The following is a 15,421-nucleotide window of genomic DNA, read 5'->3' as shown; positions in this document are numbered from 1 at the left end:
GAAAAAAATAAAAAGAAAGGAGAAAAGGGGAGAAAAGTAGAAGAAAAGAAGGAAGATGAAGGATTTTTGAGAATGAAAGAAAATGGACCAAAAAACGGGTAGTAATTGTCTTGAGGGAGAAGAATAGTAGTTGCATTGGGCTTTCTTCTCTTGACTTTTCTAATATTTAAAATAATCAGTATAACATAATGTGAGAGCAAACAAACACTCTTTAAGAGAAGAAGAGAAAAGAGAACTGTATTGGGTGGTATTAAATTAACTAAAAGTACACTTTAAAAAGTAAATGAAAATGACATGAAGATCTTTTAAACAACCCAAGTAGTTCTATATCTTGGAAACTTGGTCGAATAAAATATTTATTCAAAAAGAAAACAGAATAGGGACTCCTGGGTGGCTCAGTCAGTTAAGCCTCTGACTTTGGCTCAGGTCATCTCACGGTTTGAGAGTTTGAGCCCTGCATTGCACTGTCTGCTGTCAGCACAGAACCAGCTTCAGGTCTTCTGTCTCCCTCTCTCTCTGTCCCTCCCCAGCCTGTACTCTCTCTCTCAAAAATAAATAAACATTAAAAAAAAAAAGCAGAATAATCTTATTGACTGGCTAGAGTGACATGGTTAAGTACAACACTAGAAGACCATCCAATCAGTCTTAATTATGGCAACAGTTGTCTGACAATTTACATAGCAACTGTCCAGTAAAATTTAATGTCATGATCAATTATACAATTTAATTATTAAACAACCAAAAAAAGAGAGAAAAGTCATTCAGTGTGTTACCTCATATTTTGGATATAGAATTTCCTTCATAACAGATACTGGAACAGAGAATTTGGGTGAAGTTGGATTCCAAAACAACTTCGTACATCCTGGATAAGCAGACACCTTTGGAAATAAAATGAAAGGTTAGTAAAAACCAGCAAATGATCTCTAGTGTAAAGACCCAAACTTCTGTCAAATGTGTTCCTGGTTGCCCAGATAATGAGTTGATTGGTTCCATAACCACTGAACGTCTGGGAAAGGCAACTTTTCACACCCACCAGATTAGCAGAAATGTAGAGTTGGCAATTCCAACAAATGTCAACGATGTGGGGAAACTAGTAGAACCACAATGGAGACAAACCAGCCACTTCTAGTAAAATAGAAAATCTACATGCCACATGACCCAGCAATTTCACTTCCCACTGTATACTCTAAGAAAATTCTTACACATGTGCATGAAGAGACATGTACAGGGATGTTCATGCAGCATATGAAATAGCAAAAAAAGAAAACCCAATCTAAATGTCCATTAATAGAAAAACAAATTAATAAAATATGGCATATTCACATAACTAACACTATAAGGCCATTCAAGCCCAAAAATTATAAACCACAGATGGATCTTAGGAGCACAGTATTGACAGCAAAATAAGCATCTTTTAGAAAGTGTCATTTACGTAAAAGTCTCTAGACCACACAGAACTATAGTATTTATTATTTAGTGTCACATATATATCTAATAAAGTATAAAATCATGAACTAGAAAGACTGCAATTATAACAGTAACTGCTGTTGGGTTAGGAGGAAGAGAAATGAAATTAGAAGTGCAAAATGACTTATTATTTTTTTTAATTTATTTTATTTAAAAAAATATGAAACAAGTACGACAAAAAGTTAAAACAAATTCTTGATAAAGTGTCACCAGTTGCATGTTAGTTTGGTTTCTATATTTGTTTGTTTATTCAAACTTTTTCAAAATAAAACTGAATCAGGCATAGGTGAATTTTTAGGGAGGTGAAACTATCCTGCATGATACTGGAAATGTGGCTATATAATATGATGCATTTGTCAAAACCCACTGAACTTTAGAGCACAGTGAAACTTTGTGTACAGAAATTTTAAAACAATTATTTAGGGGGGAGCATGGGTGGCTCAGTCAATTAAGCACCTGACTCTTGATTTCAGCTCAGGTCATGATCTCACGGTTCGTGGGATTGAGCCCCAATTTGGGCTTTGTGCTAAGTGTGGAACCTGCTTAGGATTCTCTCTCTCTCTCTCTCTCAAAAAAAAAAGAAAAGGTAAGAAAAGAGGAAAGGAAAGGAAAGGAAAGGAAAGGAAAATGGAAAAGAAAAAAAAAAGGAAAGAAAAGAAAAAAATAATTTAGGAAATCAAGGGGAATCCCAGGATGGAATGCAGAATATAACAAAAAAACAATCTAACTGTATTATAAATGTATGAAACAACCTCACTGAAGGGGGTTGGGAAAAAAGTTGCTGACCTTAGTAACTTTGGAAATGAGTATAGTTTATAAAAATAAAGACAAAATCGGGGCACCTGGGTGGCACAGTCGGTTAAGCGTCCGACTTCAGCCAGGTCACGATCTCGCGGTCCGTGAGTTCGAGCCCCGCGTCAGGCTCTGGGCTGATGGCTCAGAGCCTGGAGCCTGTTTCCGATTCTGTGTCTCCCTCTCTCTCTGCCCCTCCCCTGTTCATGCTCTGTCTCTCTCTGTCCCAAAAATAAATAAACGTTGAAAAAAAAATTTTTTTTTAAATAAAAAAAAATAAAGACAAAATAAATTGTATATAACACTACTTAAGTTGATGAAGTTGTATCCGCCAGGAATATGGGATAATAATTCTAATACGTCTACACTGAAGTTGAACAGTTAAGTGAATGGATGGAAGATGGTAGCAGCCAGGGTTGTCACTGTTGGTTGGGAGTTTAAAGAAAAGCAAGGGGGGAGGTTAGAATGATTACATAATAGATTCAAGTTGGAGACATCAGTATGACCCCATGTTTAGCTTAATTTAGACACAGGTTACATACAGACATATTTATAGGAGTTAGTACATATTTCCTTACTGTGTCAGCTAAGAAGGCCTGGAAGCAATAATGCCCCAGTAGCAACAAGCACACCTAATGTCTAGCTGTTGGTTTCTAATTACGTTCTGCAATAAAGGGAATTGGGGCTTCTTGTTGAAATGGCTGTTTCTTGGGGTGCCTGGGTGGCTTAGCTGGTTAAGCATCTGACACTTGATTTTGGCTCAGGTCATGATATCGCAGTTTGTGAGATCGAGGCCTACACTGGGCTCTGCACAGATAGCACCAAGCCTGTTTGGGATTCTCTCTCTCCCTCTTTCTCTGCCTCTCCCTCTCTTGTGCTTTCTTGCTTTCTCACTTTCTCTCTCTCTCTCTCTCTCTCTCTCTCTCTCAAAAATAAATAAATAAACATTAAAAAAAAAAAGAAATGGCTGATTCTGTGGTCTGGGACAGGAAATATATAAGATGAGCCTTTTTAAAAAGTGTTGGGGCTTTTGGGTGGCTCAGTTGGTTGAGCGTCCGACTTCAGCTCAGGTCATGATCTCGCGGTCTGTGAATTTGAGCCCCATGCCAGACTCTGTGCTGACAGCTCAGAGCCTGGGGCCTGCTTCAGATTCTGTCTCCCTCTCTCTCTGCCCCTCTCCCATTCATGCTGTGTGTGTCTCTCTCTGTCAAAAATAAATAAACACTAAAAACAAATGTTTTTAAGTGTTATTAAAAAATCCCATGGTAATGGGGGATGGTGTTGAAGGGACATAGGAGCCAACTGAAGGAACTCTCAATAACCAATGCTCAAAATGTTTTAGCAAAATATTAATATTAATAATAATAATAAAGTAGTATTGGAGTATAACTCAAAGTGCAACATAAATATCCATGACTCATACTATATAAATAATTGAATGAACAAATAAATAAATGAGAAGAAAAGACAAATCTGCACAAATACAAATTAATTTTTTTATTATACTCTGGCCTCCAGGAGATAGAGCACAACTCCACATTCGTAAAGTGTGAGCTGAAAATAAGTGACTTCCTCCCAAAGAGTATGGTATGAAAGTGGGGGAAAAGAGAAACTATAAAATGAAGAAACTTGACAAACACTACCTCAGATGATTAAGACTAACATCAACAGTCATAACACATGTTGATAATACGCACCTTTGATATGATGTAATCAAAATGGTGCTTTCCCTTGGTTGTCTTCCTTCCAAAATCACACCAGGCAAATCCCAATGGGGGCACATTCTACAAAATACCTGACTACTACTCCCCCAAAATCTTAGAAACTGCCACAGCCAAGAGCAAACTAACAAATATGACAACTAAATATATTGAGGTATCCTAGATGGGATCCTGGAACAGAAAATTAACATTACATAAAAACTAAAGAAGTCTGAATAAAATATGGGCCTTAGTTAATAACAATGTATAAATACTAGTTCATGGAACTGTAAGCTGTATTACTTTGCTGACGCTGCCATAACAAATTACCACTGGTGGTTTAAAGTAACAGAAATGTGTTCTCTCACTGTTCTGGAGACTAGAAGTCCAAAATCAAGGTGTGGGTATTTTCCAGGCTCCCTTGGAAGGCTCTCGGGAAGAATCCTTCCTTGCCTCTTCCTAACTTCTGGTGGTTGCCATCAGTCCCGGGCATTTCTTAGCTTGCAGATGCATCCTTCCAATCTCTACATCTACCGTCAAATGGCCTTCCTGTGTGTCTGTGTGGTCAAAGGCATTTTCCTCTTATAACGACCCTGTCCTATTGGATTTAGGGCCCACCCTAAATCCAGAATTCACCCCAAGATTCTGAATTATATTTGCAAAGATCCTATTTCCAAATAAGGTCACATTCACAGGTATTGTGGGTTAGGCCTTGGACATATTTCTTTGGGGCCACTATTAACCCACTATTATCGTATTAATAATGGGGGAAACAGGATGTGTAATATGTGGGAAACCTCCATACTGTCTTTGCAATTTTTCTGTACTCTGAAACAATTCTACAAAATAAAGTTTATTATAAATAAATAATTAAATATTAAATCAAAAAAATTTGTCTTAAAAAATAGTTGGAGGCATAAAAATTAATCAGACATTCATGACAAAACCTTGAAGAAAATGTGGTAAGATTTTTAAAAATAAATAGCTGTTTGAATGCATGGTATTATTGGTGATTATGTTTCTTTAATGTTTCCATTGACTTTTAATAATACTTAATTGGACTATTCATTTTCCCAAAGAAGATTTTTCACCAGAAAAATGACCTCAAACAATGTTAGAGCATCAACTTGCAAGGGTCACTGCAGCATTGACTATGAAACCTTAATAGTGATATCTCCTAGAGGGTGGGTGTTACACAGACCTTTTAGAATAATATACAAAGACCCAAACACAGTACATAAAGATCCACAATTATAAGGTGACACTGAGTCTTGACCACTTTATTTCCAGTCAGATATACTTCAACTACTCCATATACTTGATTGCATTTCCTATACCAACCGAGTAGAGAAAAGCAGATTTTGCAGGTGCCAGGTTAATTTGTCCACCATAGGAATTCAAAATTAAGTTTCTATCTCACTCATCCTCTGTTTTGCTGGGCACATTATGTCAGTTTATGCTGTACAGACCTACAACCAGGAAGTCCTTGCTAAAAGATGAATAAAATCTTCCAAAATCATCTGACAACTCTTCTTCCAAAGATCAACTAGAAATTAAGAAGATTTCAGGCATTCAAATGATAGGATACATACAATACAGTAATTCCTTCTGTGTAGTAGATAGACTTCCAGCAGCTTAAGCATCCAGAATAAAATTATTCCCCTAGAAGTAAGCAAGATATGACACTCAAAGAGGGAAGAGAGGAAAATCTATCACCAAGCAACAGCACTTTGCCATTAAGGAAAAGCACAGGTGCACCTTCAGGAGAGAATTTATCAAATTAAACTGGTAAAGAAACACTCATCATGGTAAACTGATTTCCCCTGCAATGCTCAGAACTTTCTAAGAGAAGAACTAGGAAAATAGTTAGAAATGACAGGGTTGGTGGCTGCTAGTACTCAAGAGGAAGACAGGGATTGCACAGCAAAGTAAATTACTATTAAGCAACCAGGCTGATTAAGTGTAATAGCACCTGCACAGCCCCTGTGGTTACTATGTACATTACAACCCCATACAATAACTCCTGTTCACACTGAAGAGCCAAGGTCAGAATATTCTGTTCACTAAGGGAGAGAGACATGCAAATTAGTTCCCAGGGATGAGTCAAGCTTCAGAGAAGTGAAACATAAGGATGAACGAGACTTCTCAAAATGTGGTCTGAGACTCTGAAGAGCTCAAGATCTTTTGGAGGGTCTTTTCAAGACCTTTTCAATACCTTTCCACACCTGAAAACTATTTCCTCAATAATATTAAGAGGCTCCTTGCCTTTTTCTCTGTGTTGAAATTTGCACTGATGGTGAAAAAAAACAAAAAAAAACAAAAAACAAAACATTGAGTAAAACTGATGGCACCTTACCATGAATCAAGGCAGCAGCACCTTAAAAATGCACACCAGAAGGCAGGAAAAATTGTTAAGAACACATCTTTATTTTGTAAGCACACATCAATGTGACTAAATGAGAATTACACATAAAGTGTTTCGCTGGCCGCAGAATGGTGGATTTGAGGAAAAACACGTGCTATTGTTAGCGTTGTGAACTGAACCTGCCACCATTTTCACTTTGACAAGACACACATCAAACTGGTCATTCAGACTTGGATATGTGGCAAGCATTTTCTTGAAACTAAATGAAGAAATCCTGTCATTTCAAATAAAACCACTTATAGTGTCTGTGCCAATGAAACAATTTAAGCATTTAGCCAAAATTAGAATTTTGGAAAATTTGTGCCCCTCACGATGAGCCTGTCAGGTTCCCAATGTAGAAGACTGCTGAGCACACTGACTCCATCTTTGGCCCTCCACCTTGTCCATGCCCGTGCGATGACCTCCCTCAGTGCCACATGGCAGACCCCATGGAGGTTGATGTATACACTGACAGGAATGTGGGAAGGCTCATTCTGATCTTCCTTAAAGTGGTTCACAGAAGGCTCCGCTTTTGGTAACCAGTAGAGCTGACTGGTGCATAGATGCCACCACTTTTGGTAACTACCTTTTAACCTCACCACAATGCCCCTCACTCTACAAAAGCTAAAGATTAGGGTCCAGATTGGACAGAGAATAGCTGCATAGTACCTGAGTAGTTTGTCTGCCCAATCCCCCTTGTCAGTAACTTACCCTGAATAAAACTATAAATGGTATGGAGTGGTTTGCTTCCTTTTTCAGTCATAAAGTGCCTTCTCAGTCTGGACGATACTTTGCTGTCCCTCCTCCACCTTCTAACACAATGCTAAAACCTTTTTCTGATAATATTAAAAATACGGTATTTTGATATTATAGTGAAATGTATCAACTTTTGAAGATCTACATAACTTGATGAACAATATTTTCCAAATAACCAAGGTGCAATGTTACAAAATAACAAATGGGTAAAAAAAAATACATTGCAAGTACAAAAAAACAATAGATCTTAATGTATCAAGGTATGAAAAAGTCATCGATATGGTTTCTGCTTTCATTCGCAACAAAAATTTTTAGCTGTAGGAATTATCACTTAATACATTCTCTTTCAGCTACACAAATTACCATTCAATATTAATAATGAAGTTTAATTGCTTTGTTGTGGTCTAACAATCACAATTTTTTATTGAACTTCTTTATTTTGAGATAATTATAGATTCACATGCAGTTTTAAGAAATATTAAATAATGAGAAATCTCGTCTATACTAGTTTCCCTCAAAGGTAACATCTTGCAAGACTATAGTTCAATATCACAAATATTAACATTAATACAGTCACAATACAGAACATTTTCATTACCACAGGATCCCTCATGTTGTCCTTTTATAGACACACTCATCCCACCCCCCATGCTTAAACCCTAGATACCACTAATCTGTCTTCCATTCTTATAATTTTGTTACTTCAAGAATGTTATGTAAGGAAACCATAAGGTATGTAATCTTTTAAAAATGCTTTTTTTAGCATAATTCTCTGAAGATTCATCCTTATAGTTGCATACATCAAGAGTTCATTCCTTTTTATTGCTGACTGGTAGTTGCATGTTCAGTTAAAAAAAAAAAAGATTGCTGAAATGTTTTCCAGAGGGTTGAGAGGAGATTTTTTTAAATTAAGAATTCAATTTCCTCCATAAAGACTCCACCAAAAATACTACGAGAATAAATGGATTCAGTAAAGTTGCATGATACAAAATTAACACCCAGAAACTGGTTGAGTTTCTATACACTAATAACAAAATAGCAGAAAGAGATATTAAGAAAATAATTTCATTTACGATTGTATCAAAAATAATAAAATACTTACCTAGGAATAAACTTAACCAAGGAGGTGAAAGATATGTAGTCTGAAAACTATAAAACACTGATTAAAGATATTGAAGATGACACAAACAAAAAGATATTTCATGCTCATGGACTGGAAGAATTAATATCGTTAAAATGTCCACATTCCCCAAAGCAATAATTCAGTGCAATCCCTACCAAAATACCAACAGAATTTTTCACAGAACTTGAACAAATAATACTAAAATTTGTATGAAACCAGTAAAGAGCCTGAATAGCCAAAGCAATCTTGAGAAAAAAGAACAAAGCTGAAGTTGTCACAATTCCTGATTTCAAAATATACTACAAAGCTGGAGTAATCAAAACAGTATGACACAGGGCTCAGTAGAACAGAATAGAGAGCCCAGAAATAAACCCACACATACATAGCCAATTAATCTATGGCAAAGGAAGCAGGAATGTACAATGGAGGAAAGTCTCTTCAATAAACGGTGCTCGGGAAAACTGGACCACTTTCTAACACCATACACAAAAATAAACTCAAAATGGAAAAAGATCTAAATGTAAGCCCTACAGTAACATTTTCCTAGATATGTCTCCTAAGACAAGGGAAATTAAAGCAAAAATAAATTATTAGGACTACATCAAAATAAAAAGCTTTTGCTCAGCAAAGGAAACCATCAACAAAATGAAAAGGCAGCCTACTGAATGGGAGAAAATATTTGCAAATTATATATTTGATAAGGGGCTAATACCAAAACATATAAAGAACTTATACAATTCAACACACACACAAGAAAAATCTAATTAAAAAAAATTGGGCAGAAGAGGCACCTCGGTGGCTCAGTCCATTAAGCGACCGAATCATTATCTCGGCTCAGGTCATGATCTCACTGTTCATGAATTCAAGCCCCACATAAGGGTCTGCACTGACAGCATGGAACCTACTTAAGATTCTCTGTCTCCTTCTCTCTCTGCCCCTCCCTCACTTGTGCACACTTGTGCACTCTCTCTCTCTCAAAATAAATAAACTTTAAAAAATACTTCAAAAAACTGGGCAGAAGACCTGAGTAGGCATTTTTCCAAAGAAGGCATACAGATGGCCAACAGATACATAAAAAGATGCTCAACATCACCACTCATTAGTGGAAATGAAAATCAAAATCACAAGATATCACCTTACACCTGTCAGAATGGCTAAAATAAAAAAGACTAAAAAATAACAAGTGCTGATGAGGATGTGGAGAGAAAGGAACCCTTTTGCACTGTTGGTGGAAATGTAAACCGGTGCAGCCACTGGAAAACTGTATGGAGGTTCCTCAAAAAATTAAAAATAGAAATTCCATATGATCCAATAATTCTGCTACTGGGTATTCATCTGAAGAAAATGAAACACAAATTTGAAAAGATGTGTGGTACCCCTATGGTTGTTGCAGCATTATTTACTTAGGAAGCAACCTAAGTGTCTATCAGTAGATGAATGGATAAGGAAGATGTAGTATGTAAACACACACACACACACACACACACACACACACACACAGGAATATTACACAGCCATAGAAAAGGATAAGATGGTGCCATTTGTGACATGAATGAGCCTAGAGGGTATTATTCTAAGTGAAATAAGTCAGACCGAGAAAGACAAATACCATATGATTTCACTCACATGTGGAATATAAAAAATGAAATGAATAAACAAAAAGCAGAATCAGACCTATAAATATAGAGAACCAACTGATTGTTGCCAGAGGGAAGGAAGGTGGAGAACGGGCAAAAATGGGTGAAGTGTATTAGGAGATACAGCTTCTTATTATGGAGTGAATAAGTCATGGGAATGAAAAATACAGTGTAGGGAATACAGTCAATGATATTGGAATAGTGTTATATGGTGAGAGAAGGTAGCTGCACTTGCAGCTATGCATATATATGCACTATGCATATAGCATAAAGGTTAAAGAAGCTGAACCACTATATTATATACCTGAAAGTAATGTAACATTGTATGTCAACTATACTCAAACAAAAACACATTTTTAATAATTCAATTTCCTTAATAGTTATAAGGCTATTCAAATTATCTACTTCATAATGAGTGAGCTGTGGCAGCTTTGTTTTCTGAGGAACTGCTCCATTTCATCTAAGTTGTCAAATTTATATGTGTAGAGTCACTCATAGTGTTCCCTTATTCTTTTGACATCTGAAAGATCTTTAGGGACATCTCGCATTTCATTTCTAATATCGGTTAACTTGTGTCCTTTCTTTTTTTTTCTTGTCAGTCTTGTTAGAGATCAATTTTATTGATCTTTTCAAAGAATTAGATTTTGTTGCATTGATTTTCTCTATATTTTCTGTTTTCAATTTTACTGATTTCTGCCCTTTATTATTCCTTCCCTTTGCTTACTTTTTATTTTGCTCCTCTTTTTTTAGGTTTCTGAGGTAGAAGCTTAAATTATTTATTGAGGGGCACCTGAGTAGCTCAGTCGCTTCAGCAGATGACTCTTGGTTTTGACTTGGTCATGATCTTGGGGTTCCCAGGTTCGAGCCCCACATAAGGTTCTCTGCTAACCATGTGGAGCCTGCTTGAGATTCTCTCTCCCCTTCTCTCTCTCTGCTCCTCACCTGCTCATGTATGCTTTCTCTCCATCTCCCTTTCAAAATAAACAAATAAAACTCAAAAATGTTTTAAAATTATTTATTGATATTTGTCTTTTCTTTTTTTTTTATTTTTTTAAATGTTTTTATTTATTTTTGCGACAGAGAGAGACAGAGCATGCTCCTCCAGGGGAGGAGCAGAGAGAGAGGGAGACACAGAATCGGAAGCAGGCTCTAGGCTCTGAGCTGTCAGCACAGAGCCCGATGCGGGGCTCGAACCCACAGACTGTGAGATCATGACCTGAGCTGAAGTCAGACGCTTAACCGACTGAGCCACCCAGGCGCCCCGATACCTTGTCTTTTCTACGGTAAGCATTTAGTGCTATAAATTTCCCTTTCAGCAGTGCTTTAACTGTGTGCCACACATTCTGATACGTTATATGTTCATTGTAATTCTGTTCAATTGATTTTCTATATGGTTTACTATCTGTTGAGACTTTCTTGTTAAGCCACAATTACTTATAACTTTATTGTTTAGCTTCTAACTATTTGGATATTTTTCTGTTATCTTTGTTATTGATATCTAAATTGATTCCATTATGGATTTGCTCTGTCTTGGTATATGTCCTATGGGAACTTGAAAAAAATGTGTATTCTGTTTTTGTTGGGTGTAATCATATATAATTTCAACTAGATTCTATTGGTTAATGGAGTTTTTGAGTTCTTCTACATCCTTGCAGATTTTCTCTCCAAATGTTTTATTAATTACTTACAGAGGGATGTTGAACTCTCCAACTGTAAATGTGGAATATCCCATTTCTCATTCAGTTTTTGCTGCACATATTTTGTAGGTCTGTTCTTTGGTGCACATACTTCTTAAGACTGCCATGTCTTCCTGGTAGGTTGGCACTTTTATCACAGTATAATGCCCCTCTCTGTCTCTGATAACTTCCTTCACTTGAAAGTCTAATTTTTCTGATATTAATGATATTAATAATAATATTAATAACCTGCTTTTCTTTGATTTATGTTTGCATGCTATACCTTTTTTTACCCTTTTGCTTTCAACCTTCCCATATCATCATAACTGAAGTCAGTTACTCGTAGACACTATATACTGAGTCATGTTCTTTTAATCTACTCTATAATCTCTGTCACATAATTGGTGTATTTAGACAATTTACATATAACTTATGGATATAGTGTGCCATTTCATTTTTTTGTTTTGTTTGCTCTATCTGGTATTTTTTGTTTTTCTGTTTTCTTTTTCCTGCCTTCCTATTGCCTGGATATAGTTTTAAATTCCACTTTTATTTATCTATGGTGTTTTTGAGTGTATCTCTTTCTATAGCTTTTTAGTTTTGTTCTAGGAATTACATTATGTAAAAATAACTTATCAAAGTCTACAAATGTCATCATTTTACCAGTTTGAGTAATATGAAACCTTGCCTCCCTTTATGTCTCCTTACCCTTCTCCATTTATAATATAATTATTTTAAACATTTCCTCTATATACATTTAATAACATAATTTTTGTTTCAACTGACAAACATAATTTAGAATACTCAAAAGGAGAAGGAAACTAATGCATTTACTCATATTTTTGCTTTGAATGTTTTTGTTCCTTCCAGATACTCCAAGATTCTTCTTTTCATCATTTTTTTCCTATTTAGAGAACTTCCTCTAGTCATTTTTTTAGGGCAAATCTGCCAGCAACAAATTCTCTGTTTCCTTTCGTCTGAAAATGTCTTGATTCCCTTTTATTCCCAAAGGATATTTTCTCCAGATACAGGACTGATTTCTGGCCTCCATAGTTTCTGATGAGAAATCCACTGCCATTCAAATTGTTTTTCTCCTATAGGTAACATACTGTTTCTCTCTTGGTTCTTTCAAGGTTTTTTTCTATGTCATTACTTCTCATAAGTTTTAGTATTATGTGACTTAGTACAAATTTCTTTAGATTTTTCCTGCTTGGGGTTTGCTCAGGTTCCTAAATATGTTTGTATTTTTCCAAATTCAGAGTTTTTCAGCCATCATTTCTTCTTACACATTTTCAGTCACCTCTATCTCTTCTTTTTCTTCTCCTTGCAGGACTGCAACAACACAAATGTTAGATCTTTGGTAATATTCCCACAGGTCAAGGGACCTGTTCCCACAAGTCTATTTTTTTCAGTTTATTTCTCTTTGTTGTTCAGACTGGATAAATTCTATTGTTCTATCTTCAACTTCACTGATTCCTGTCTCCGCCACTCTACTTTTGAGCCCATCCACTAAACTTTTTATTTCAGTTATTATGTTTTTAATTCTAAAATGTTTTCTGTTTCTCCCCTATATTTTCAATTTCTTTCCTAAGACTTTCTATTTCCTTTCTCTTTATTTTTATAATTGAGATATAATTGACATATAACATTCTATTATTTTCAGGTGTATAATATAATGATTCAATATTTGTATATGTTGCAAAATGATCACCACAATAAGTCAGGTTAACATTCATCACTATACATAGTTACAGAATTTCTTTTCTTATAAAAAGAAACTTTTAAGATCTACTCTCTCAGCAGCTTTCAAATATGCAATACAGTATAATTAACTATAGTCTTCATGCTGTACATTACATCCCCATGACTTATTTATCTTAAAACTAGTAATTTGTAGCTTTTGATTCCCTTCACCCATTTCACCCACCTCCCCACCCCTCACCTTTGGCAACCACCAATCTGTTCTCTGTATCTATGAGCTTGGTTTTTTGGAGTTTGGGAGGGGGTTCGATTCTACATAGAAGCAAGATCATTTGTCTTTCTCTATATGGTTTATTTCACTTAGCAAAATGCCTTCAAGGTCCATCCATGTTGTCACAAATGGCAAGATTTCATTCTTTTTCATGGTTGAATACTCCTGTGTGTATGATTGTGTGTGTGTGTGTGTGTGTGTGACATTTTCTTTCACATTCATCCATCAGTGGACACTTACATTGCTTCCATATTTTGGCTATTATAAATAGTGTTGTAAGAAACATGCAATAGGGTTGCATGTATCTTTTGAACTTAGTGTTTTAATTTTCTTTGGACAAATGTCTAGAAGTGGGATTGTTGGATCATGTGGTAGTCCTATTTTTAATTTTTTAAGGAACCTGTTTTCCACAGTGGCTATACCTACTTACATTCCTACTAACAGAGTACAAGAATTCCCTATTCTCCATATCTTCATCAACACTTGTTATTTCTTGTCCTTTTGATGATAGCCACTCTAACAGGTGTGAGGTGATATTTCATTGTGGTTTTGATTCGCATTTCCCTGGTGATTAGTGATCTTCAGCATCTTTTCATGTAACTGTAGGCCATCTGTATCTTTTCTGGAAAAATCTCTATTCAGATCCTCTGCCCATTTTTTAATTGGATTGTTTTTTTGCCTTTGAGTTGTATGAGTTCTTTATATATTTTGGATATTAACACCTTATCATATATATTATTTGCAAATATATTCTCCCAGTCTGTAAGCTGCCTTTTCATTTTGTTGATAGTTTCCTTTGCTTTGCAGAAGCTTTTTAGTTTTATATACTCCTACTTACTCACTTTTGCTTCTGGTGCCTTTGCTTTTGATGCTAAATCCAAAGAATCATTGCCAAAACCAATATTAAGTAGATTACCACCTATTTTCTTCAAGGAGTTTTATGGTTTCAGATTTTACACTCAAGTAATTAAACCATTTTTAGTTAAGTTTTGTGTATGGTATAAGATAGTGGTCCAGTTTCATTCTTTTGCATGTGGCTGTCCAATTTTCTCAACATCATTTATTGAAGAGATTGTCCTTTCCCCACTGTATATTCTTGGCTCCTTTGTCATAAATTAATTGACCATGTATGTGTAGATTTATTTCTAGGCTCTCTATTCTGCTCCATTGATCTATGTGTCTGTTTTTATGGAAACACCATATTGTTTTTTGTTTTTGTTTTGTTTTATTTATTATTTTGAGAGAGAGAAAGAAAGAGAGAGAGTAGGGGAGGGACAGAGAAAGAGGGAGAAGGAGAGAGAGAGAATCACAAGCAGACTCCACACTGTCAGTGCAGAGCCCTATATGGGACTCAAATTCATAAACCATGAGATCATGACCTGAGCTGAAGTCCAACGTTTAACCAACTGAGCCATGCAGGCACCACATTACCATACTGTTTTGATTACTATAACTTTATAATATAGTTTTAAATCAGGAAGCATGATGTCTCCAGCTTTGTTCTTTTTCAAGATTTCTTTGGCCATTCAGTATCTTTTGTGGTTCCATACATATTTCAGGACTGTTTATTCTATTTCTATGAAAAATGTTATTGACTCTTGATCTTATTTATTTACCCTTTCTGTTTTAGGTGACCCTCCACTGGGCTTCCTCTGATACCATCAAAGTGGGGAAGGGGAGGCGTGGTCATTACTGATACTTGGGGATAGAAGTCCAAGATCCCCATGTGGTTTCAACTGACAACAGGAGGGGGATCTCTTTAACACTCTGTTAAGATTAAAGTCCCAGCTCCACATGCAGTCTTCTTTGATATGACCCTGGCAGGGGTGGAAGAGTGCCTCATTAACTCTTATCAAGAGTTAAGTTTCAATTTCCCAATAGGCTTTTGATAGTG

The 15,421-nt window shown here is 35.9% G+C and overlaps 1 protein-coding gene across 1 annotated transcript in view; it reads right to left on the bottom strand.

Moving 5' to 3' along the window:
- Positions 1-15,421, bottom strand: part of TTC6 (tetratricopeptide repeat domain 6) — a 202,476-nt gene that overhangs the window by 93,826 nt on the left and 93,229 nt on the right. The window contains exon 7 of the mRNA XM_047074697.1: positions 774-878. Coding sequence (XP_046930653.1) covers positions 774-878 — 105 coding nt within the window. The remainder of the gene's footprint in view (positions 1-773; positions 879-15,421) is intronic.

Source organism: Lynx rufus, unplaced genomic scaffold, assembly GCF_022079265.1.
Source record: "Lynx rufus isolate CCGP_SWC_20201006 ecotype Redwood Valley unplaced genomic scaffold, mLynRuf1.p SCAF_13, whole genome shotgun sequence".
Taxonomy (NCBI): domain Eukaryota; kingdom Metazoa; phylum Chordata; class Mammalia; order Carnivora; family Felidae; genus Lynx; species Lynx rufus.
The sequence above is the reverse complement of the archived record's forward strand: the minus strand, read 5'-3'. Positions and strand labels throughout refer to the sequence as shown.